Source organism: Chrysemys picta, chromosome 3, assembly GCF_011386835.1.
Source record: "Chrysemys picta bellii isolate R12L10 chromosome 3, ASM1138683v2, whole genome shotgun sequence".
NCBI classification, from domain to species: domain Eukaryota; kingdom Metazoa; phylum Chordata; order Testudines; family Emydidae; genus Chrysemys; species Chrysemys picta.
This window is the reverse complement of record NC_088793.1, coordinates 171201714-171226820: the sequence shown is the minus strand read 5'-3', so window position 1 is coordinate 171226820 and position 25107 is coordinate 171201714. Positions and strand designations below refer to the sequence as shown.

The 25107-nt window shown below is 45.2% G+C and overlaps 1 protein-coding gene across 2 annotated transcripts in view; it reads right to left on the bottom strand.

The window, feature by feature from the left end:
- Positions 1–13079: 13079 nt before the first annotated feature.
- The window catches only part of MTA3 (metastasis associated 1 family member 3), a 262904-nt gene continuing 250876 nt past the window's right edge, over positions 13080–25107 (bottom strand). For both annotated transcript variants that reach the window (XM_065589544.1, XM_065589543.1), the window contains exon 19: positions 13080–13230. In XM_065589544.1, coding sequence (XP_065445616.1) covers positions 13095–13230 — 136 coding nt within the window. In that variant the 3' untranslated portion in view covers positions 13080–13094. The remainder of the gene's footprint in view (positions 13231–25107) is intronic.

The following is a 25107-nucleotide window of genomic DNA, read 5'->3' as shown; positions in this document are numbered from 1 at the left end:
GCAGTAGCCCACAGAAACCATCCTACCAACAATACAAGAACAAGGATTCTGTGTGGACTCCTCCTGACGGTCAAAACAACAGACTGGACTTCTACACAGAGTGCTTCCACCGACATGCACAGGCTGAAATTGTGGACAAGCAGCATCACTTACCTCATAACCTCAGCCGTGCAGAACGCAACACCATCCACAGCCTCAGAAACAACTCTGACATCATAATCAAAGAGACTGACAAAGGAGGTTCTCTAGTCATCATGAACAGATCGGATTATGAACAGGAGGCCGCTAGACAACTCTCCAAGAACACATTTTATAGGCTACTATCTTCTGATCCCACTGAGGAGTACCAAAAGAAACTGCACCATCTGCTCAAGAAACTCCCTAAAGATACACAGGAACAAATCCATGCAGACACACCCCAAGAGCCCAGACCAGGGGTATTCTATCTGCTTCCCAAGATCCATAAAACTGGGAATCCTGGATGCCCCATCATCTCAGGCATTGGCACTGTTACACCAGGATTGTTTGGCGATATAGACTCTCTCCTCAGGCCCTACGCCACCAGTATCCCAGCTGACTTCCTGAGGAAACTACCATGCATTGGTGATCTTCCTGAAAACACCATCCTGGCCACTATGGAGGTAGAAGCTCTCTACACCAACATTCCATACAAAGATGGACTACAAGCTGTCAGAACAGTATCCCCGATGATGTCACGGCTCACCTGGTGACATAATTTTGTGACTTTGTCCTCAGCCACAACCATTTCAGATTTCGGGATAATTTATACCTTCAAGTCAGCGGCACTGCTATGGGTACCTGCATGGCCCCACAGTATGCCAACATTTTTATGGCAGACTTAGAACAATGTTTCCTCATCTCTTGTACCCAAGTGCCCCTCCTCTACTTGCGCTACATTGACGACATCTTCATCATCTGGACTCACGGGAAGGAGGCCCTTGAAGAATTCCATCGGGACTTCAACAATTTCCACCCCACCATCAACCTCAGCCTGGACCAGTCCACACAAGAGATCCATTTCCTGGACACTACCATGCAAATAAGGGATGGACACATAAACACCACCCTATACTGGAAACCTACTGACCGCTATACTTACCTACATGCCTCTAGCTTTCATCCAGAACACACCATATGATCCATCGTCAATAGCCAAGCCCTAAGATGCAACCGCATTTGCTCCAATCCCTCAGACAGGGACAGACACTTTCAGGACCTCTTTCAAGCATTCTTAAAACTACAATACCCACCTGGGGAAGTGAAGAAACAGATTGACAGAGCCACATGGGTACCCAGAAGTCACCTACTACAGGACAGGTCCAACAAAGAAAGTAACAGAACACCACTGGCCATCACCTACAGCCCCCACCTAAAGCCTCTCCAGCACATCATCAAGGATCTACAACCTATCCTGGAAGATGATCCCTTGCTCTCACAAACCTTGGGAGGCAGACTAGTCCTCGCTTACAGATAGCCCCCCAACCTGAGGCAAATACAGTACTCAGCAGCAACCACACACTACACAACAGAAACACCAACTTAGGAACCATCCCCTGTAACAAACGCTGTTGCCAACTGTCCACATATCTACTCAAGTGACACCATCACAGGACCTAACCACATCAACCATGCCATAAGGGGCTCATTCACTTGCACATCCACTAATGTGATATATGCCATCATTTGCCAGCAATGCCCCTCTGCCATGTACATTGGCCAAACCAGACAGTCTCTACGCAAAAGAATAAATGGACACAAAGCAGATGTCAAGAATTATAACATTCAAAAACCAGTGAGAGAGTATTTTAACCTCCCTGACCACTCAATTTCAGACTTAAAAGTGGCCATTCTTCAACAAAAAAAACAGACTTCAACAAGAAACTGCAGAGCTGGAATTCATTTGCAAACTTGACACCATCAAATTAGGCCTGAATAAAGACTGGAAATGGCTGGGTCACTACAAGAAATAATCTCCCATCAACTGTTGAGTATGGGTTATCCACCCTGATGGAATTGGCCTGGTTAGCACTACAAAAAGTAATTTTTACTCTGTTGACATTCACACCTTCTTGTCAACTGTTGAGAATGGGACACATCCACCCTGATTGAATCACTGACCCCCCACTTGGTAAGGCAACTCCCATCTTTTTTTTGTGCTGTATATTTATGCCTGCCTACTGTAATTTTCACTCCATACATCTGAAGAAGTGGGTCATAGCCCACGAAAGCTTATGCTCTAATAAATTTGTTAATCTTTAAGGTGTCACAAGACTCCTCGTTGTTTTTCCATAAAGATAGGGCAGCCTGTCAGAGTGGGCGGTGGTGCGGAGGACGGGAGTGCCCTGCAGCAAGCCCGGCAGGACAGCCCGCATCCTTCTCTCCCAGCCAACCGGAGCAGTGCAGGACCCTTCCAGCAGGCGGAGGGGCTGCGTGACAGCGCCCCACTGAAGCCCTGGCCGCCCCCCTTCTCTCTCTCTCCCCCACGATCCCTCCCCCTCCCCCCCACTAGCCGGGGCACATCTGCAGTGCAGGGAGTCCCCCTGCACCCTGGCTCCGCCCCCCCCCCATTCTGGCCGCCCCGTTTTTTTGGGGGCGGCCAAAAAGCCAGAGCCGGCCCTGCTGCAGGTATTTCAGGCCCTTCCTTCTCCACCTCAGTGAGGGGGCCACTATCCTGCTCCGAGCTCTTCCTCATCTCCAATTCAATTATTTATGCTCTAAGCTACAATGGGATTTACACTCTCCAAATTCCAGGCTCTGAATTCCTCCATTGCATGTTAGAGTACTGGATGCTACAGCTGATGCCTGTGTGGGAAATTGGGTTTGCCAAAAAAATGGCTGAGAGGCACTGAGTTCAGAAGCAAATATGTTTTTCCTTGAAGTATCTAACAAGAAATGTATTTTGTCTTAGATTGTCCCACACTCTCAAACCATAGGCATATATTTGCTAGATACTATATATATAAAGAATAAAATGCCCATCAGTTTTACCACGTTAGGTCGATTTAAAAATGACCACATCCACACAACCAACCCCGTTCCATCGACCTAAACGGCTCTTAAAATCGACTTCTGTACTTCTCCCCGACGAGGGGAGTACCGCTAAAATTAACTTTGCTGGGTCGAATTTGGGGTACTGCCAACGCAAATCGACATTATTGGCCTCCGGGAACCATCCGAGTGCTCCATTGTGACCGCTCTGGACAGCACTTTGAACGCCAATGCACTAGCCAGGTACACAGGAAAAGCCCCAGGAACTTTCGAATGTCATTTCCTGTTTGGTCAGCATGGTGAGCTCAGCAGCACTCGCAGCACAGGTGACCATGCAGTCCCCCCAGAATTGCAAACAAGCTCCAGCATGGACCGAACGGGAGACACTGGATCTGATTGTTGTATGGGGAGAAGCATCTGTGCAGGCTGAACTCTGATCAAAAAGAAGAAATGCAAATATATTTGCCAAAATCTCACAGGGCATGTTGGACAGAGGCTACACCAGGGACACACAGCAGTGCCGCGTGGAAGTTAAGGAGATCAGGCAAGCCTACCGAAAGACAAAGGAGGCAAACGGTCACTCCGGGTCAGCGCCCATACATGCTGCTTCTATGATCAGCTGCATGGCATTCTAGGAGGAGACCCTACCACTATACCACCACTGTCTGCGGACACCTGCAATGGGGGAGTCTCACGCATCAGGGAGGAGGATTTTGTGGATGAGGAAGAAGAGGAGGAGGAGGAGGAGAAGGAGAATGCAAAGCAGGCAAGTGGTGAATCCGTTCTCCCCAGCAGCCAGGACCTTTTCATCACCCTGGAGCCAATACCCTCCCAAGCTGGGATCCCCGACCCTGAAGCTGGAGACGGCACCTCTAGTGAGTGCACATTTGTAACTACAGTACAGGGATTAAAAGCAATAGTGTTTAATGTTTGATTTGCCCTGAAGAATTCGGATGCATTCGCGCCAAGTACAGCTACTGGAAAAGTCTGTTCACATGTCTGGGGATGGAGCAGGAATCCTACAGGGACATCTCCATGAAGCTCTCCTGGAGGTAGTCTGAAAGCCTTTGCAGAAGGTTTCTGGGGAGGGCTGCCTTATTTTGTCCTCCACGTTAGGACACTTTACCACACCAAGCCAGTAGAAAGTATTCTGGAATCATTGCAGCACAAAGCATGGCAGCAAATGGTCCTGGGTTTTGGTCACATTCAAGCAACATTTGGTCTATAGCTTTCTGTGTTAGTCTCAGTAGAGTGATATCATTCATGGTCACCTGGCTGAAATAGGGGAATTTTTGTAAGGGATCATTAAAAGGACCCCGTTCATGCTGGGCTGTTTGCGCTTGGCTAAAAGGGATCATCCCAGAGAATAGCCATGTGGCGGGGGGGAGGGGAGAAGGGATCATCCCAGAGAATAGCCACATGGTGGGATGGGTGTGGGTGCGTGCTGCACATCCACCTGAAAACCGCAGCCCATCCTTTAAATGGCAAACCCAACCGGCATTGCTTGCTATGGGAAAGGAGGGCGCTGCAGTTTGAAAACATTCCCACATGTTACGAAGGTGTAAGAAGCCAACCACCCGTACCAAAAGGCTTACCATGGCTCATGGAAACTGAATTCTGTTGCCCAGCTGTGTGTGATGTGTCACCATACCGGCAGGCGCTCAATATAAAAGGCAAAATGCGACCTTGTACCTAAAGCACATGTGCTGTCTGCTGTGAATTGCTTAATTCACTGTGAAAGAGTCTCCCTTTTGTTCTCAGAAATGTATCATCTTAAATTTTACTCTCCCTTTTTATCTCCCCCCAGGTGCAAATTTTTCTACGCTCCCCCTATCATCTCCGTCCCTGAGGTTAAAGCAGATTAGAAGGTTAAAAAAACGCACTCGTGATGACACGTTTGCTGAGCTCATGCAGTCTTCCCGCACTGATAGGACACAGCTTAATGCATGGAGGCATTCAGAGGCAGAGGCCAGGAAAGAATTAAGTGAGTGCAAAGAGCGGAGGCAGGACGCCATGCTGAGGCTAATGGGGGAGAAAACAGACATGCTGAAGTGTCTGTTGGAGCTGCAGGAAAGCCAACAAGAGCAAAGACCCCCACTGCATCCACTGTATAACTGCATGCCCTCCTCCCCAAGTTCCATATCCGCCTCACCCAGATGCCCAAGAATGCGGAGAGGAGGCTCCGGGTACCCAGCCACTCCACTCCAGAGGATGGCCCAAGCAACAGAAGGCTGTCATTCAAACAGTTTGATTTTTAGTGTGGCTACAATAAACAATGTGGCCTTGTCCTTCCCTCCTCCCTCACCCCACCCAGGCTACCTTGTCCGTTATCTCATTTTTATTTTTAATTAATAAAGAAAGAATGCATGGTTTCAAAACAATAGTTACTTTATTTCCAAGCGGGGAGGATGGTTGGCTTACAGTGAATTAAAATCAACAAAGGGGGCGGGTTTGCATCAAGGAGAAACACACAACTGTCACACCGAAACCTGGCCAGTCATGAAATTGGTTTTCAAAGCCTCTCTGATGCGCAGCTCGCCTTGCTGTGCTTTTCTAATCGCCCTGGTGTCTGGCTACTGAAAATCAGACGCCAGGCGATTTGCCTCAACCTCCCGCCCCGCCATAAACGTCTCTCCCTTACTCTCACAGATATTATGGATCACACAGAAAGCAGCAATAACAATGGGAATGTTGGTTGCACTGAGGTCTGACCTACTGAGCAAACAGCGCCAGCAAGCTTTTAAACATCCAAAGGCACATTCTACCACCATTCTGCACTTACTCAGCCTATAGTTGAACTGCTCCTTACTACTGTCCAGGCTGCCTGTGTAAGATTTCATGAGCCATAGGCGCAAGGGGTAGTCTGGGTCCCCAAGGATAACAATTGGCATTTCAACATCCCCAGTGGTAATTTTCTGGTCTGGCAAATAAGTTCCTTCTTGCAGCTGCTCAAACAGCCCGGAGTTCCTAAATATGCAAGCATCATGCACCTTTCCCTGCCATCCCACGTTAATGTCGGTGAAACGTCCCTTGTGATCCACCAGGGCTTGCAGCACCATTGAGAACTACCCCTTGCGGTTCACGTACTGGTTGGCAAGGTGGTCCGGTGCCAAGATAGGGATATGCGTTCTATCTATCGCCCCACCACAGTTACGGAACCCCATTGCAGCAAAGCCATCCAGTATGACCTGGACATTTCCCAGAGTCACTACCCTTGATAACAGAACGTCAATGATTGCATTGGCTACTTGGATGACAGCAGCCCCCACAGTAGACTTTCCCACTCCAAATTGATTCCCGACTGACCGGTAGCAGTCAGACGTTGCAAGCTTCCACAGGGCTATTGCCACTCGCTTCTCAACTGTCAGGACAGCTCTCTTCTTGGTATTCCTGAGCTTCAGGGTGGGGGAAAACAACTCACAGAGTTCCAGGAAAATGGCCTCATGCATGCGAAAGTTTCGCAGCCATTTGAATCATCCCATACCTGCAACACTATGCGGTCCCACCAGTCTGTGCTTGTTTGCCAGGTCCAGAATCGGCGTTCCACTGTATCAACCAGCCCCACTGCCGCCATGATGTCCCAATTGCCACACCCTGTGCTTTCAGGAACGTCTGTGTCCATGTCCTCATCAAAATCCTCCTCGTGCTGGCATCTCTTAGCCCGGTTGTGCATATACTGCAGAATAATGCGCGAGGTGTTTACAATGCTCACAACAGCAGCAGTGACGGTGAGCTGAGCGGGCTCCATGCTTGCCATGCTATGGCTTCTGCACGGGTAACCCAGGCAGAAAGTCATGAAATGATTGTCTGCCGTTGCTTTCACGGAGGGAAGGGCAACTGACGACATGTACCCAAAACCACCTGCAACAATGTTTTTACCCCATCAGGCATTGGGAGCTTAACCCAGAATTCCAATGGGCAATGGAGACTGCGGAAACTGTGGGATAGCTACCCACAGTGCACCACTCTGTAAGTCGATGCTAGCCACAGTAGTGAGGACGCACTCCGCCGATTTAATGCGCTTAGTGTGGACATACGCAATCGACTGTATAAAATCGATTTCTAAAAATCGACTTCTATAAAATTGACCTAATTTCATAGTGTAGACATACAGTTCTATATAAACAATGGATTTTAAAAAAATGTATTTCTTTAATGGTTCTCTTTTTTGTTTTATTTATTCTTCAATACTGTATTTCAATAGTTGTGTTTCGAATGATGTTGATAGAAGATCACTATGCAAACTCACTGAATGATGTACAGTAGAACCTCATTTATCTGAAACTCACTTATCCCAAAAAAACCATGTATCCAAAATTGGGTTAGGTATCCCAATATGTATCATTTGAATGCAAAAATTCTTAACATTCACATAAATTCTGCTCTGCCGTCTACACTGAGATCTACTGTGTGATTGTAATTGGGATTTTTTGACTCCCACTCATTGGTTTCTTAAGACATTGTTTTATATAAAGAACCTTCAAAAGAAAATGAAAAGAGATTATTTTGCTGAAATCTCCAGCAGACTCAAAATTTTTCATTACAACAGAAATGCCGAGGGATGTATAAGTACATAAACACAATTTCCACTGTACTGTATCTTGCACTACACTAACAAATTCTCTGCATGATTTCAATTGTTCTCTCTGTACAATATTATGATATTTTATCTTTTGACTACATCAGAGAATACTATGCAGCTATTCCATAATATTTAAGCCTTACTAATAGAGAGAAACTGTCAGGTTAAAAATCATATTTGTAAAAAATGTATTTACTCATCTTAGATGAATAAAAAGTGAAAGCATTTTTAAAGTTTAATTTCACATTTCACTACTTATGCTGCTTGATCACTCTTTGCATGCCACTCAGCTTGGACGAAAAGTCAACTTCACTTGACTAGTCAGTTTCACTCGCTAGTTCTTTAGTACTCAGACCATACTCAACTATTGGGTTGCAAGTATTGCAGGAAAATGTTTACTTTTTGTTTCATGTACCACTACTAGGTTGCTGATCTACCCTGTGCTAGTTTTATCTTCTTTTCAGCTTGCCAGTTCCTTCTCCAATGATTCTATCAGGGCTAATGGAATTGTGCATTTTGGCAGTCTGATGGGTTGCATATGGGGATGTATTTCTAATTTCAACTCACCCTCGGGGTGTCCATTTCCTTGAAATATGCTCTTATATTCAGTTAGAATTCTAGACAGAGCCCACAGCTTCATGTTGAAGATATTGTAGTGTTGTACTGCAATCAGATCTGTGGCTTGCATTGCCCTGCTGCCCTCAGTGGGTGGTATTCCTGCATCAACTACTCTAAAATCCAGATTTAACATCTCTTGTTTTGTGGGTCTCTTGTCAACAGCCTGAATTTACCCCCTGGCCGCAGGATGGTTTTATTGTACAACATGCGAGCAAATTTTACAGTCTAATATTGCTATTTATCAGTGTTGCTGGAATTACGTGGTAGCTGGCTCCACAGTCCAGATGGAATCAAAGCAGTTGTTGATATAATACCATAGTTGCAAATATGTCAGTGGAATGGCTGGCAGCCTTCTTCTGCAGTTCATGTAAACTAAGAGTCTCTGGATCTGCTCAGGACCTCCTCCTGTTCACTGGAAGTCTCTGCATCCCCTCAATCACTGCATGTACTGCTATTTTTTATTCCTGCAGTGGCTGCAGCACTGGGTCATACACCATTGACCATAGGCTGAGCATTTTTCTTTCGTGCTGCTTTCTACAGTATATACGCTGGAGCATGATGCCTGCATTCTCAGTTACTCCATCTCTCTCATGCTTCCTGGGTTCCTTTAGCTTGAGCCTGTGTACTTGTTCTGCATCAGTGGCTATTATCATTTTGCTGAACGGTTCATTTATGGCTTATTACAACAATCTGTAGCCCACTAACCCCCTCCTTTTGTCCTATAACTGCAGAGGTGTTAATGGGCCACTCTACCTTGAATGGTCCCTTACAATAGGTGCTAACTACTTATGCTAAACAATCTGTTCCACCTTGCACTGGACAGTGGCTTTTTTAAATATTCTGAAAATAGCGCCCACTATATTATGGGGCGAAGGAAGCAGTTATGCAGCTGAAATAGGCAACGTGAACATCCTAGTTTTTATAATAAGTTCTCCAGACCAAAAAGAGTACATTCAACTTTGTGTGGTTTTACAACACTGTAACTACTGTATCACTTCAGAGATAATGGAGACAGGCTTTAGGATAACTGCTTTATTTAACTAACAACAAGACATAACTGTTCATGTAAACAGAGTACTGATGCTGCTGTAACCTAGCCTGGCTGCATTCAGTTTCTCAGCCTCTGTGACTGGTTCCTGTCTCAGAGCGTGAGAGTCTGTGAGTCAACAGGAAGTGTACCACTGCACGGTATTGTGCTGGATATGCCACAATTTCCTGCTGAAGCATAACCTTTATAGTGCAAGTGTAACCCTTCTACCCGTCTGAGTTGGCAGCAACAAGTATCTAGGGGTTCCGTTTCAATAACGCAATGCAAAACTGGCTCGAGCCCCCACCCAGTGACCTGGGACAATTACATACCACCCCCTGGGCGCCTCTAAGAGGCAATACTTCCCCTCTCGCAAGCATGGAGTCTGAGTGTAGCAGAAAATGTTTAATAACATGAGGTAAATGACATCAGCATTAAATTGGGAAAACACCACAAACAAGATTCATAACACAATCCATGAGCAAAAGACCCACCCCCAAAGTCCAAAACCCCAAAAGTCTCTTGAGTCCAACAACCCAAGAATCACCCAAAAGTCTCTGTCCCTGGTCAGTGCAGCCCCAGAGTTCAAACGTTTATCTGCAGAGTCTTACCCCCCCCCAGCCTGGGTGGAAATGGGAAGGGGAGAAAGGGGCATGCGGGGTATTAAGGGGCACCTTACGTGGTCTGAGGCCAACTGCCCCGCTTCTCCGTGGGGTTCTGCTGCAGCCTTCACCACGAGCCGCTCCACTCCACTAACCGCTCAGCTCCTCCAGCTGTCCCATGAGCCACTCCAGCCATCCCGCCAACTGCTCCGCTCCACTCCGCTCATCGTCCTATGAGCCGCGCCAACCGTCCCACAAACTGCTCCACTCTGCCAGCCACTTAGCAATAAATCTTCAGGCTCCCCCACTAGTTAACACAGCACTCAGTGATTCCAGCTCTTTATTGATTTCAGCTTGTAGTAGGGGAGCCCCAGTGCTGGTGCACCATTGGTGCAAATTGAATTCAGCATAGCAGCCTGTAACTAGACTCTTAATGGAATCAAAATTAGCTCTGCTATTCAACAGTAGAGACAGGAGATGGTGCAATTGATGTTTCAGGCCCTCAAAAGGGGCCCATACCATCAAGTACAATTACCTTTCCCCAGCCTCTCTCAATTCACTGGGTTTTGGAACCCATATCCCTTGTCTAGCGAGTGCTACTTAGGTGATGGTGAGACCCTCTGTCATAAAACAGTTTCATTGTCCTTGATTCACATAATCAGGGTAACAACACTTTATTCCTCCTGCCCCAATAACAGAGAAACCGGGGATCCCACAGCAGCCAACGTGACCATTTGGAGCTGCCATGGGCTCATGCTAGGTGGGGTGGGTGTGCCTATGCAAACAAGATCAGCCCCTGAAGTTCTTTTCCACACTTGCCATAATTCATCACCAGATGTCAGGGTAGAGCTCATCCTGACTCTGCTTACACAAGTATAACCAAACATCTTTCTATTTCTCTTCCCCCCTCATTTTCTATTAAGCTTAAAATTGACAGGCAAATCCTGTCTCATTTGTGTGGCTGCAGACTTCCCTTTGGGAGTGGTAAGATTCAAAGAGGCTGGATGAAGGACGTACACAAAGTATGGAGGGCCTAGATTCTCTGGGGACCCTCTGTGCAGCTGCACATAACAGACCTTGGGGGTGAGACTGGCTGGGAGAAGTCTAACGAACAGGTTCTGCAGACATTAGAGCTGTGAAGTCTATTCTAGCCTGGGAAATGGTTCCACTCCTGCTCAGCAAAGTGTGGGGGCAGGATATGACCTCCTGTGGAGTTCCATGACTCCCAGACTAAGTGAGCTGTATGCTTTGGAGAAGATCTGCTTCTTAAAGCACATTTTAAAATAACTCCACAGGCACATATATCAACATATACTTTGTGTTTGGCAATGTTTAAGGAGTAACCATATTGCCTCAGATTTCTTGAAACAAAAGTTTGACTGAATCAGGCAGTTGGTTACATAACAATAACCAATGTTAAGAGTTTTCTCTCAGAGGAAGAGAGAAAAACCATCAACTTCACCCCAGACTATTACAAGTATACAAATATTTACTCCAAAAGCAGAAGAGAACACACAGGATTTTAGAAAATAATCATTGGATACTGTACTACCCTGAAACTGTAAAAGAAAATTTCTAGTTCAAACTCAGTAAGACAGAGAAACCAGACACAAAGCCCACAACCACACATTTACACGACACTTTGAAAATGAATTTGCTGCATATGATTTCAAGGATGTTTGTGGGAGAGAAAGCTTTTTCCTGTGCAAGTTTTTCATAGTTTCAATCATGTACTTTGCTAAATAATGACGTTTGTAACTTTGAGGGGGAAGGAATTCATTACACACAGAAGGTGTTTCCACGTCTGCTGGTTATAAAGGCTGGCTCCTGCAATTCTTGCTAATGAGAACAGGCTGTCTCCTTCCAGTACCTACTGAGAATCCCTCCTGTTGTGTGAGGAAATAACAGATTTTGTGAACACAACACATTTGATTTGAGCTGTCTACTTTCCTGTCTGGTAAGGTCAATGGTGAAGTACTAAGTCCAACTGTGGTGTAGATTGTCATCATCTCCCTTTGGGAGGTCTGAGTACCTACTTTTCTTAAGGAAGCATCTGGGTGACCTGGGTTCATGAAACCAACACTTGATGCTGCCAGTTATTGGCTAGTATCACATCTTCCCTTTCTGACTCAGATCAGACCTACCCCTCTCCCTATGCCATCCTGCTGCTGTTCCCAACTGCAGAGATAGTCGAGTTGAAGTCCCCTCAAAGCTGGCGCTAAAGATACAGCATTCTCCAGGACGACCCCTCAGCTGTGGAACAAGCTTCCACCTTTCACCCAAAACAGCCTGGGACCTGTCAATTTCAGAGCATGCTCTGAAATCCATCTTTTTGCCCAGACATCTGACTAAGGTGGTATTTGTTTATTGGAGAAGGAGTTTTGATGGGGAAAATCCCTCCAATTTGTTTGCGTTGGGGTGGAGTTTCGATAGGGATTTGTTGCAGGTTTTTTGTTGTTGAATTGTTATTTTGAATTATATCAAAGGCACCCAGAGAGGTGCTTTTATGTCATTATAAATTGAAATAATAAATAAATATATAAATAAATAAATAATGGGAGTAGCCCATACACATGCAACTAGTCTAGTGGAGATCCACTCACATTAATAGTTTTCTGGATCACACCAAAGCTTACTAAGCCAACATTTTGAAAAGTGAGTGCCCCATTTTAGAGACCTTTGGCCTAAGTTTCAGAAGTGCTGAACACCCACATCTCCTTTATTTGCCCTGAAATGGAGTTATGGATACTCAACGCTTCTGAAAATCAGACTCAAGATGCCTCAAGTTGAACACTGAAAATCCAGACACCCAAAGTCAATGGCCAATTTTGAAAATGTGGCTCTATTAGCTAAATGGTGCTTTAAAAACAATGGTCCAGCTGGTGTAATTCTGCACCAATCCCCTACCAGAAGCTCCAGGAGGCATAGGGGAAGCATGCTGCAACCACACCCCTTAACAAGTACAATGTATTCCCGCTCAGTGATCAGCCATCTCTGATGACTGGTGTGGAGAGAAGAGTGGGACTATCTGCATGCCCCTAATGAGACAGGCTAGCACTGGTAGCCAGGAACAGTCCTTGCACACAAGGAGAATGCAAGGGCTGCAGTTGTGACATGTCCAGAACACAGGAGTCAGCTGCAATCTGGCCCAGCAGTATTTGTTTTTTATATACTTTGAGACTCAGAATATCTTTTCATATCTGCATTTGCAAAGTAAAAACTATGAATCTGATGTGATTGTGTTACTGCTGTATCTTCAGTGCATGGTGATTGCTGGTTCCGTCCATACTAGCCTGTGGTTCACAAGGGACTTTGTCGTCAGAGTGATTGGAGCGCAAGGTGTTCTGGAAGCTTTTTTTAACTGTGACCGGGTGAACTGCTTACGAAATTTTCTGCATGGAAGAAAGAAAGAGAGAGAGGGGTAAATCTCTGCCCTAAACTCTGCTCAGCTGCCCGCTATCAAAAATAAAAACCAAATGCTCCATTACTTAAACCCTATAAGAGGGGACATGCTGGTTTTGGGATATGGAGACTTCCAGGTAACCTGAATGAATCCAGTCCATTGTGACTCAGAGCTACTGCCAACCAATGACTTTTAAGTGGCCAAAGAAAAGTAAGTTGGTGGTATCAGTCAAGTGTTTACATTAAAAAAAAAAAACCCACCACTTGTGCCAGAACTGGCACTCAGTGGCATCCTTGTTTGTGATTTCAGCACAGGTTTGAAAGGGCTTAGAGTGAGCACTGCCGCAACCCCCCAAAAATGATGGGGCATGCAGGAGAGGTGGGCTTGGAGCAATTTCTACTGGCATTATCTGCATGGTATCTGTTCTGTAGATACAAAGGATTTCCATCTCTAGAATTGTCAATCTGGCACCTTTCACAAGCATTAAATTCACTTCACATTTGCAGATTATAAATCGAACACATTCACTAAAGATGGCCTTTTGGTTTTTATTGGAATCTCAAAAATGTTGCAATGCACGAATATTCACTCTGAAGATAAAATGCTGATTTCCAATGTTCCTATTGCTTTGATTGCCACTATATTGCTATAAATCAATAACAGTGAAGCTACATGTAACAACAAGTGGGATAACACTAAATGAAGAGATGACTTATTAGAATGTGCTCAGGTAAGGAATGGCTAATATTCTTTAAAGTATACATCATCGTGATAATACTACATACAAGGTCCTGAATATTCCAGGTTTCCACAACAGCTGAATTTGCCAGGGAATTCACTCTTTACTGAAGAATTGTGCTCCAGAATTTCAGCTTTCATTATTTTTTTAATATGGGCCAGATTTGGGCTGATGTAAATGGAACTTTTGGAAATGCTGATTTCAATGGAGCTTACCCGTTTACAGCAGTTGAGGACCTCCCCCTATATTTCTACCCTCGTGGTTGCAAAGAAAACATGAAAAGGGGAGTATAAAATAATACAGTGATATCTGCCTGAGTCTGCAGAGAGCCTGAAATAATTGCTTAAAGGAGTGAATTGCCCACATTCATCTTAATGGACTGTTAACTCTGAAACCTAAATATGACAATCTGTGGCATACTGAAAATGTGGGTCCAACATAAAAAAAATTGAATTAAACATCAAAATTAATAACAGGAGCTATTGTACTGACTTTATTCATTTTCATATTGAATTCAATAAAACAGTCCATTTTTACAGATTTATCTGAAGCTGCTGCAGAATTTGCCGCAGAGTACACGGGGCCTTGGCCATGTCCATTTTTAAAGCAGAACATAGTGACCAAGATAAAACAAGCAGGCAACAATAAAGAGGGGGTACTAGAGTATTATATGCAGTATGGCTTAGACATGAGAGGGTATCTTACAGGTAAAACTACTTGACTATTTTATTTAATGTGTACACACAGACATTTAGTTATCATAACTACATCAAAACAGTATAAGTCACAATACACTACCATGGTTTCCACTCTCGTGCCCTAGAATATAGCAGGTTAAGATCCAGCATTATTCAGTATTAGGCAAAACATCTGTATAGCTCAAAAACCAGGAAAAACACAGGCAGAATAATCAAACCTGCTATTTTAACACTAGCCTGGAAATATATGAGCTTCATAGAGTTAATAAAGTGCTATCATATGACAAGGCCACATGATTTTAAGCCTAACGATATTTCTGATTGACTGGGAAGAAAGTGAATACTGAATAGTAAGGTCTAGCAATGTAAATTGTTTCCCTTAAAAACCATCCACTCCTAGCATAAATATAGTGTTTGAATTTATAATACCTTACTGCTGTGAGAAGTTGTTGCTCACAACAGAAGTCACATTGACTTAAAGCACCTGGGGGGAGGAGGCAGGGCTGGGGATTTGGGGAAGGGGCAGAGTTGAGGCGGGGCTGGGGGTGGGGTAAGAAAAAAACGGGAGAGGGGGGCGGCCAAAATTGTTTTTGCTTGGGGCGGCAAAAATCCTAGAGCCGGCCCTGTTCAGAAGGCACAAAGGGTGTCAAGACGGTGATAAACCTTAAATGCTGTCTTTTTAAAATAAGGTACTTTATGAAATGCTCTAACTAAGAGCAAGAGGCAGCGGGTGTTGATAAGTATCAGGCTATTAGACAGCAGTTGTTATGGAGCCTTCTTGGTTACACTGACAGCCTGATACAGATGACACTTTGAATGGGATGCAATTTATGAGATTCAAATGTCTGGAGGTGCTGCTGTAAGGCCTGAACATCATTTAAATATTTTAAGAGTTTGCTCTAAATGTATGAGATGACTCTTTTCCAATACCACAGAAGCTTCTCCCTTCTCCTTCCCCCCATAGTTATTTTCAGATTTTACATCAATATTTATGGAGAGAAACTATTCTCTGTGAACAATAGTCAACAGTCATTCTTGTCACTTTGGAAATGATACAACCAGAATGTCTTACTAGCTTTATGTCGTGTTTTCAGAAAGCAGGTTATCATTACACCTGCCTACCCATTGCTCAGATAGTTTTATTTTGATCATCAGCTATAGATATTAAAGACAAAGTAACATTTTCATTGTAATTTTTCTTTGTGGAGAGGAAGGACTTTGATTCTGTGTTTAAAGCACAGACTAGCACTCAAGAGAGCTGGGTTTGGTTCCCAGATCTGCCACTGATCTGCTGTGTGACCTGGAGCAAATCAATTCACGTTTCTGCTCTTCTGTTTCCCCTGCCACCCTGCACTCTTATTGTGCGTTTGTACAGTGCCTAGAATAATGGCACCTCCAGGCACCACGGTAATACAAGTAATAAAAATAATAAACAATACTATTAATAATAATATAGTTCCAGCTTTGTCACAGATTTTGTGCACCACCTTGATCAAGTCACCTAACCTATTGTGCTTAAATTTCCCCTGAAAATAGCTTAATTCACTAAGGTGCTTTGAGATCCTCAGAAGGCACTACTGCAGTGCAAAGTATTATTATAAATCTAGGAGTTTGGGGACTTTATTTTTGGGCCTTTATTTAGGCTCTTGAGTGCTCACTCTCTTTGGTTCTAGTATTTACTCTTTTCACATATGTCTCGGTTTTGCATTTCTGTTTACCTGTAGCTTCTGTGTTCCTCTGAGCTTGCCAGTAATTCAGGAAGTGGTCTGATTATTTAACTGGGCTTCCTTAACAGACTTCAGTATGGGGGTTGTCTCTGACTGCAATCTCAGTTACAGCAATGTTCAGGGTATACAAATTAACTTAAAAGAAAGTGATACAAAATTAAACATTTGATAATATTCTAAATCTTGTTAAACAAGGAAGGAAAACAAGCTGCTCTCATTTAACCCTGGCAATTTAAAATATGTGGTAGGAAGCACTGTGCTTTTGCTCTCATTTGAGCAGTTTGACGAAAGGCCATGAACACATTCATTAAAAACATGATTTGTTTTTTTAATATAAAAGTTTAACTCTCGCTCCTGCTCCCCACTCCATCTATTCACAAGCACAAGGTCAGATTCCCTATTCATATTAAATAAATTCTATAGACTTCTGTGGAACCACTCTCAATTTACACCAGTGTGTAAGGGAGAGAATTAGGCCTCCTGTTATTTGTTGATGCGTAATCATTTCCTGCAGCTTAAATTTCTACAGATGCATACCACTCTTTGGGCAGTATCCGGAACACTGAAAGCATGTTCTTGAGTTTTGTAAGTTCAGGTCACCAATCTTCTTGTTCCATCCTAGCCTAGTTGATAATTAGACACATTTCCATTTGTTACGAACAATAAGTGAACCTCAAAAGACAAACGTTTTGTTCAGTTTGGATAAATTACCAAAGTCCAGATATTGTTCTGAGATTTTTTTCTACTAAAGGAAGATTCATTAAAAAACAAGATTACCTTGAATTTACCAATATATACCCACCCCGTGAAGCTGGGAAAGCTGTCTGCAATTCAGGTTTGCAGAGCAAGGAGGCCCCAAATTGATTCCTGTACACTGAATAATTCATACTGTGTCAGCCAGGTGATGAATCTCATTTCTCCCATTGTTCACCTCACATATAAAGATTCTAATTTTGCATTTTACCAATATCACTTTTCATGCTCATCCACTTACTTTTCAGAAAAACCGTCCTTCTGGACCAACATGACTAAAACATGATTCAAAACTAGACCCAAAGCAGCATCGACATGATAGTGGACATTTTTTCTGAGCCTGGCAACAAAATAAGGGGAAGATCACTCAATAAGTTGGCTAAAATTGGAATAAAATGTTATTTTTGATTCATCCTGAAGTATGCCTATTGTAGCACATTAATTCACAATTACACTGTAGCATCTTTCATCATTGCAACATCCCTGTGGGATAGTGATTGTGTTACAACCGTTTTAGAGAAGAAAAAGAGAGTGCAGTAAGACTAATCAATCAGAAACTAGAACCCAGGAGTTCTGATTCCTAGGCCTTGTGTTTTAAGCACTTGATGGTGTTTCCCATTCTGCGCCAGGTACCATGATTGACATTTTCCAGGACAATGGGTTTAGACCAGGCCCACTCGGGGGAGAGTGGGGGAAAGGAGGGCAAAGGGGACAATTGCCCAGGGCCGCGGCGATTTAAAAGGGCCCGGCGCTCCCAGCCGCCGCCGCTTCTGCTGCAGTAGTGGCAGTGGTGGCCGGGAGCCCAGGCCTTTTTAATTCGCCCGGGTGGGCTGCAGGGCTCCGAAGCATGGACGCTGAGTGGGTGCTGAGCTGAGCATCCACCAGCAGGTCCCTCCTCCCCCCCACCCAGCACCTCCCGCCAGCAGCGGGCCCCGCCAATCAGCTCATCCCCACCCCCCCCAGTGCCTCCCACCCACCGCCGTCAGCTGTTTGGTGGCATGCTGGAAGTACTGGGGGGGAGGAGCAGGGGATGGGAAGAGACAAGGCGGGAGCGGGCCTGGGTGATACATGGCCCAGATGCCAGGAGTGAAAGAGGCAGCACCAGCCCCTTGTTCCAGCTACTGAGATGCTGCTCTGCAGCCCTATACGGTGGCTGCCTGAGAGGGCCTGCCTAGGGAGGTGACTTCCACTCCCTGCCAGGGCTCGAGTGCCGGGGTCCCCAACAGCTGAGCTGGGTGGGGAGCGGAAGTCACCTCCTTAGCCAGGCTCTCTCAGGCTCCCTCCTGCTCCCCACCTGGGCTCCTGCCTACCAGGGAGAGCGGCGGAACATGCTGCAGGGAACGGGGACAGACCCAGCAGGAGGATAAAGCTCCTGCCCCCCAGGTAACATGGGGTGGAGCGAGTGCTGTGGTGGCCCTGGGCTGGGCAGGAAGGGAGGCATGTAACCTGCCCTTTAGATCATGCCCCGCAACTTTGTGGAGGCACCAGTTGTATATGGAGCACCACTGGGGGAAGGGATAGAATGGGGGTGGGAAGAGGTAGGGTGGGGGTGGGATATTGGGGAAAGGGGCCTAGGATGGAGTGGGGTATTGAGCATCCCCGGGAAATCTTGAAGTTCGCGCCTATGCTCCTTGCCTCATGTGGGGTGGTACTGGCAGAGGGCAGGCATCTGGAAGCCTTGGTCATGCCAGAAGAGCATTCCCAGCAGTGCAGCCGGCAGCTCGCTGGGCACCAGCGAGGGCCCATTGACTGTTCTGCCCTAGGGCCTGGAATTGCTGTTGGCGGGCCTGGTTTAGACACACCTTTTCCATTAAGGATTTTCACTATACTGCACTGAAAATCTCAGCTCATACATTTAATCATTTAGGCCCAGATTCAACAAGTACCTAATTTTAATCAGGTGGGGAGTCCCACTGACTTAAGTGGGATCACACACGTGCTTAAAGTTTGACCCATTTTAACCTAGCCCTTTGCTTTACATATCATTTCTGAAGAAGACTGTTGATTCAAAACACCATTGCTATCTTCAGTTTCTGTTTTCAATAAAAATATAATAAAATGCTTTTCATTTTTCTTGAGCATTTAGTTCTGTAGGAAAAGACATTTGATCCTGTCAATATTTTCCCCTAGCAAAACCCACCACTACCTGAAATAATATTTACCTGATCTTCTGCAATTATAATGTTGGGTAGGATTTTAGTTATTAAAAGACTTATGTGTAATATAAGAAACGTTTTTGGGGGGGCGCGGCGGGGTAAGATTTTTACGAGCAAATTCTTTTTTGTTTCTTTTTCTTGCGGTGTGTGATTACTTCAGGATAATTGGTTTTATCTGAGCTTTATTGGTCTGTACAGTACATTTTACAGTGTCATAGGTTATAATCTCATCTGGGGTTCAGGGAAATATATAACATTTTTCTTTCATTAATAATACATATTCTTTTCTTGCAAGAATATATGTTCTGACTGGCTATTTTTGGATGAGTGTCTCGGTATTTTGTGTCTGATATAATGCCATATGTAAGCACTGTGAATAAGAGGCTCTTTGTCATTTGAAAAAGATTGAGAATCAAAATTATTTATTATTTACCAGAAGGAGATTAAGGGCAAAATTCTCCTTATTGAGCTGCATGCCGGAGCTCTTATCCACCACACTGATCTCTTGAATAATCAGCATTTAAATTCCATATAGAACTTCCATTGCAGAATACGGAATAAAAATACACTGCAGGCAAGAGAGGAAACTTTTGCCATAGGTTGGTTTGATATTCTAATTTCCAAAAATATCTCCATTTGAAAGACCAGAAAAAGATTGTATTATTGTATTAATAAATTCATGGTAATCCTAGACTGTTGTTATTGTTTTAATTTTCTGACATTAACGATTCTACGTTCATCCAAGTATTTCATGGCCCTAATTTAATATTATTAATTATTATTATTATTTGAATTATCATAGTACCCAGGAGCTACAGTCATAGGCCAGGAAGCCCTTGTACTAGGCAATGTACAAACACAGAACAAACTGACCCAAAGAGCTTTCATTTTAAGTGATTTGTCCTATGTCCCTCCAGCAAGACAGAGACAGAGGTAAGAATAAGACCATGTCTACACTACCAATTTTTGTCAACAAAAGTGATGTTGACACCTGAAAGTCGACATAATTAAAATTGGAATTTCATGTTCACACTTGCTCCCTCTGTCGACAGATCGCGTACAGATTGGGGGCACCATCGTCAACAGTATGAGCATTGCACTGTGGGTACCTACCCCACAATCCAGCTTGACACCTTCTGTCGCTAGGTGTTTTGGGAAGGCAAAGTAGATCACGGCACATCTTGAGACCTGGCTAAATGTCCTGTGATGCATTGCTTTGTGTCCCAGTACTCCATGGGCTTCCGGTTTTCTTTTGCAGCATTTTTGCAATGGCCATTCTCTGCTGTACACCCTGGCATCTTTGTGAGAAGGGATGGATCCCGCACTGCTCTCCTATGCTGTATTAACTGTCATAAGACATCATGCACGGCAGTGCAGTTAATCGTCAAGCTCCTCACTGAGGAAGACTCGCAGGCACCCAACATTCTGTGTGACATGGATAGGAGCAACTTTATATTGCTTTTGGCATTCACAGAGCAGCTGCATAGGGTAGACCATTGCTTTTGGGCTCCGGAAACAAGAACTGAATGGTTGGATCATATCATCATGCAGGTGTGGGATGAAGAGCAGTGATTACAGAACTTTTGGACGGAGAAAGCCACCTTCCTGAAACTGTGCGGAGCTCGCCCAGACCTGCGGTAATAGGGGCAAACTCCATGGGTGCTCTGGGGCTTGAGCACCCACAGGGAAAAATTAGTGGGTGCTTTGCACCCACTGGCAGCCAAGGTCCCCTCACCCTCGCCCCACCTCCTCCTCCTTCCCACCCTGAGCGCGCCGCGTCCCTGCTCCTTTGCCTACCTCCCAGCCACCGCCAAACAGCTGTTTGGTGGCATTGCAAACTCAGGGAGGGAGGGGGGAGGAGCAGGAATGTGGTGCACTCAGGAGAGGAGGCGGGGAAGAGGTGGGGCCAGGGCAGGGATTTGGGGAAGGAGTTGGAATAGAGGCAGGGAGGGGGCAGAGTTGGGGCGGGGACTTTGGGGAAGGGGTTGGAATGCGGTGGGGCAGGAGTGGGAAGAGGTGGGGCCTCATGGAAGGGGAGGAGTGGGGGCGGGGCCAGGGGCAGAGGGTGGGTCGAGCACCCAGGGAAAAGCAGGGAAGTTGGCACCTATGCCTGCGGTGCAAGGACACCAGAATAAAAGCTGCCCACTTAGTAGAGAAGTGTGTGGAAATCACTGTGTGGAAGCTGGTGACTCCAGACTCATACCAGTCAGTTGCAAATTAATTTGGAGTGGGGAAGTCAACCACTGGGACTACATTAATGCAAGCGTGCAGGGCAATAAATCACAGCCTGCTATGAAGGACTGTGATTCTGGGAAATGTGCGTGAAATAGTGAAAAGGTTTGCAGAAATGGGTTTCCCCAACTGTGGAGGGTGATAAATGAGGCACATATTACAATTTTGGCACCAGACCACCTTGCGACAGAGTATATCAGTAGAAAGGGGTACTTCTCCATGGTGTTGCAGGAGTTTGTGGATCACCGAGGGAGTTTCACTGACATCAGTGCGGGGTGGTCCAGGAAGTTGAATGACGCACGCATCTTCAGTAACACCGGCCTGAACAGAAAGCTGCAAGTGGGGACTTTCTTTTCAAACCAGAAGAGTACAGTGGGGGATGTTGAAATGCCCATAGTGATTCTGGGAGACCCGGTATACCCCTTACAGCCATGGCTCATGAAACCTTACGCAGGAAACCTGGAAAGCAGTAAGGAGTGGTTCAACAACAGGATGAGTAGGTGCCAGATGACCATGGAATGTGCCTTTGGCAGATTAAAGGTGCCCTAGATGCCTTTATGGCAGGCTAGACCTTAATGAGGATAATATTCCCATGGTCATAGCCGTGTGCTGTACATTGCATAATCTCTGTGAAGTTAAGGGTGAAAGGTTTGCTCATGGGCAGAGCACTGAGGCAGATAGCTTGGGTGCTGATTTTGAGCAGCCAGATACTAGGGCTGTCAGAGGAGCCCAGAAGGGGGCAATTCAAATCAGGGCAGCTTTGAGGCAGCAATTTGACAATGAACACCAGTATATCTCTGTCACTAGTGTTAGTTTTCCTAGGACGCAATGGTGTCATTTTGGGCCTTATATTCCTGTAAGAAACAATTATTACAATGCCTGTGCATGTATTGGTAGTGCCTGCAGTCTCAATTTATAGAAAAAATATAAAGGTGATTCACCATTAAAAAACTTTGCTTTTATTGAACAAGAAACAGCGCACACAAATGCCTGCCGGGAAAGGAGGAACCAGGGAAAGACAGACTTTCACACACTGTGTGCAGGTCCAGCTATCATTGTGAAAGTTTTCCGAGGGGGGTGGAGTGAAGGGGAAACCAAGAGGTCCCGGAAAGTGGAAAGGAATGTGCAGGTGGAGTTTGGGAGGGGGTATGTGCATAGAACAGTGTTCTGAAAGTGCTACAGGGGAGGGCAAGCAAGTATCTGCTCAGTCTCCAGCACTATTAAGGACTGCCACATCTGCATTTACTCCTCCATTAAGCCTCCAATCCTCTCAGTTGCATCCTTAACAAACCCTTGATTCTCTTTTCTGACCTGCCATTCGGCTTCCCAGCACTCCTTACATTCCCTTTTTTCTGCATTGTAGCACTGCAGAACCTCAAAGAACATGTCTTCTTTGCTGCGTTTTGGGAACTTTCTTATGTGGCGGAGACACTCAGCAGGGGTGTGTGGGATGTTCCTGAAGGCCACATCTGGTGAAGCACAAGGCACAATGCACAGAAGTGGGATTGTTAAATTCACGCACAGCATTGTAACATTTTAGTTATATACATTTTTTGCAACATTGCAATCAGTTTCTCACTAACTCTAGCCAGGCACACATCTTAGTGAACAGCCAAATCATGGCGAGTACATTTGTGGGGGTGGGAGCTCTCCACATGGGGAAAAGAGCACACACTCTCTGCAAGGGTCATGGTGCAGCATTCTATGGAAAAAAATCAAAAATTCTCCCACACTTTTCCCCAGGCGGGAGTCATTCTAGCAGACATCTCACTCCTAAGGGTAATCAGGGAAACAAAAGTACATCTACTCCATGCTTGTGGCTTCCGCCCTGCTCCCGATGCTGCTCGCCGAATGGTGCAGGAAAGTTTCCTACAATGGGGGGAAGGAACAAAGCTGCTCTGCCACAGAACCTGTGGCAGAGGATTGCCGAGCACCTCCAGGAAAGCTTCCTAGAGATCTCTCTGGAGGATTCCCGTGAGATCTCAGTGTGCATCAACAACCTTTCCCACTGTACTGATTAGCTACACAGGGAAATGTCCGCCTCACAGAAACAGAGCCAGCATCCCACATTTCTGTACCCTGAACCCACCTCTGCACTACACAAGCCACAGCCACTTACCAGGTGTCTCATCTCCTGCTTCTTGCTCTCTGGAGAGCAACTGCTGAGACTGGCTAAACACCTAGGGAGTGGAGAACAGTTCCTGGCTGCCTGCCCCATCGGGCAATCCTCTCAGGAGCTCCACATCCTCGTCTAACTCCATCTCTTCATCAATAACTTTGTCTTCCGGGTTAGGTTCTCTTTCCACCACCTTCGCTCCCTTCAAAGTATCCAGAGGGCTCTTGGCAAAGGAGGGGGGTCCCCACCAAGGATAGCGTCCAGCTCCTCATAGAACTGGCAGATCTTAGGTGCAGCACCAGAGCAACAGTTTGCCTCCCTCAACTTATAGCACGCCTGCCTCAGCTCCTTTAACTTCGCTCTGCACTGCAACATGTCCCGATCACAGCCCTTTTCGCACAAGCCTTCAGAAATCTGCCCAGAGATATCAAAATTCCTATGGCTCAAGCGCAGTGGGACTGCACAGCCTCCTCTCCCCATACACTGATCAGATCCCACAGTTCCACAGTGGTCCAAGTGGGAGAGGGTTTGCTGCAATAAACTGCCATGGTCACTTGGGTAGATGTGATGAGACCTCTCCATGCCAAGCCAGCAGGAAATGGAATTTCAAAAATTGCTGGGGCTTCTAAGGGGGAGCGGTGGATGGTTGTTTACCTGGCTGCAGGGCAGTGCAGTTCAAACCGCTGACCAGAGCAGTTACGATGGACATGTGGGACACCTCCTGGAGGCCAATTAAAATGATGAAATCAACCAATGGTGTCTACCCTGGCACTTTGTCGAGAAACATGTAGAGGCAAAAGACGTAAGTCTCTTGTGGTGGATGTATTTAGTCGCCAAAATCGGGCATCTTTCCCGAGAAAAGTCGCATGGCAGTGTGTATGCACGCGCTGTTTGGTCAACAAAAGGCAGATTTTGATGACAAAACCTGGTAGTGTAGACAAGGCCTAACACTCAGGAATCCTGACACCTAGGTGCTTGCTTTAACCACTAACACAATACTCCACTTGTATTCTTCACCTCCTAAAACGGCATAAGTTACAAAACCAGCCAGGCTCGTCCCCCTTACATGTTTGACAAGAGCAGATAACTATCTTCGCTGTTGGCTTTTGCAGACATTGTGTTCTCTTCAGTATTTTATATTTAAAATCTCTGTAAAGATCTGTAGTTATTTATGTAAAATACAAAGAGAGTGATAAGTGTTCATTTAAAAGACTTTAGAAAGTTTAAAAAATATATTAACTGAAGGAAAAAGAAAAAAATGAAGGCACTAACGCATAGACTTGGCACAGATTTAAGCTTTCTAATATAATTTCTAAATGAAGAATCCAATAAAGGAGGGTTACTTTAAATTAAAATCATTATGATATGTCCAATTTTGATCTGAGTCTTAACAATGTGAAGTTCATTGCCATTGTATATCTTCACAGCTCTGTTTATATGCTATG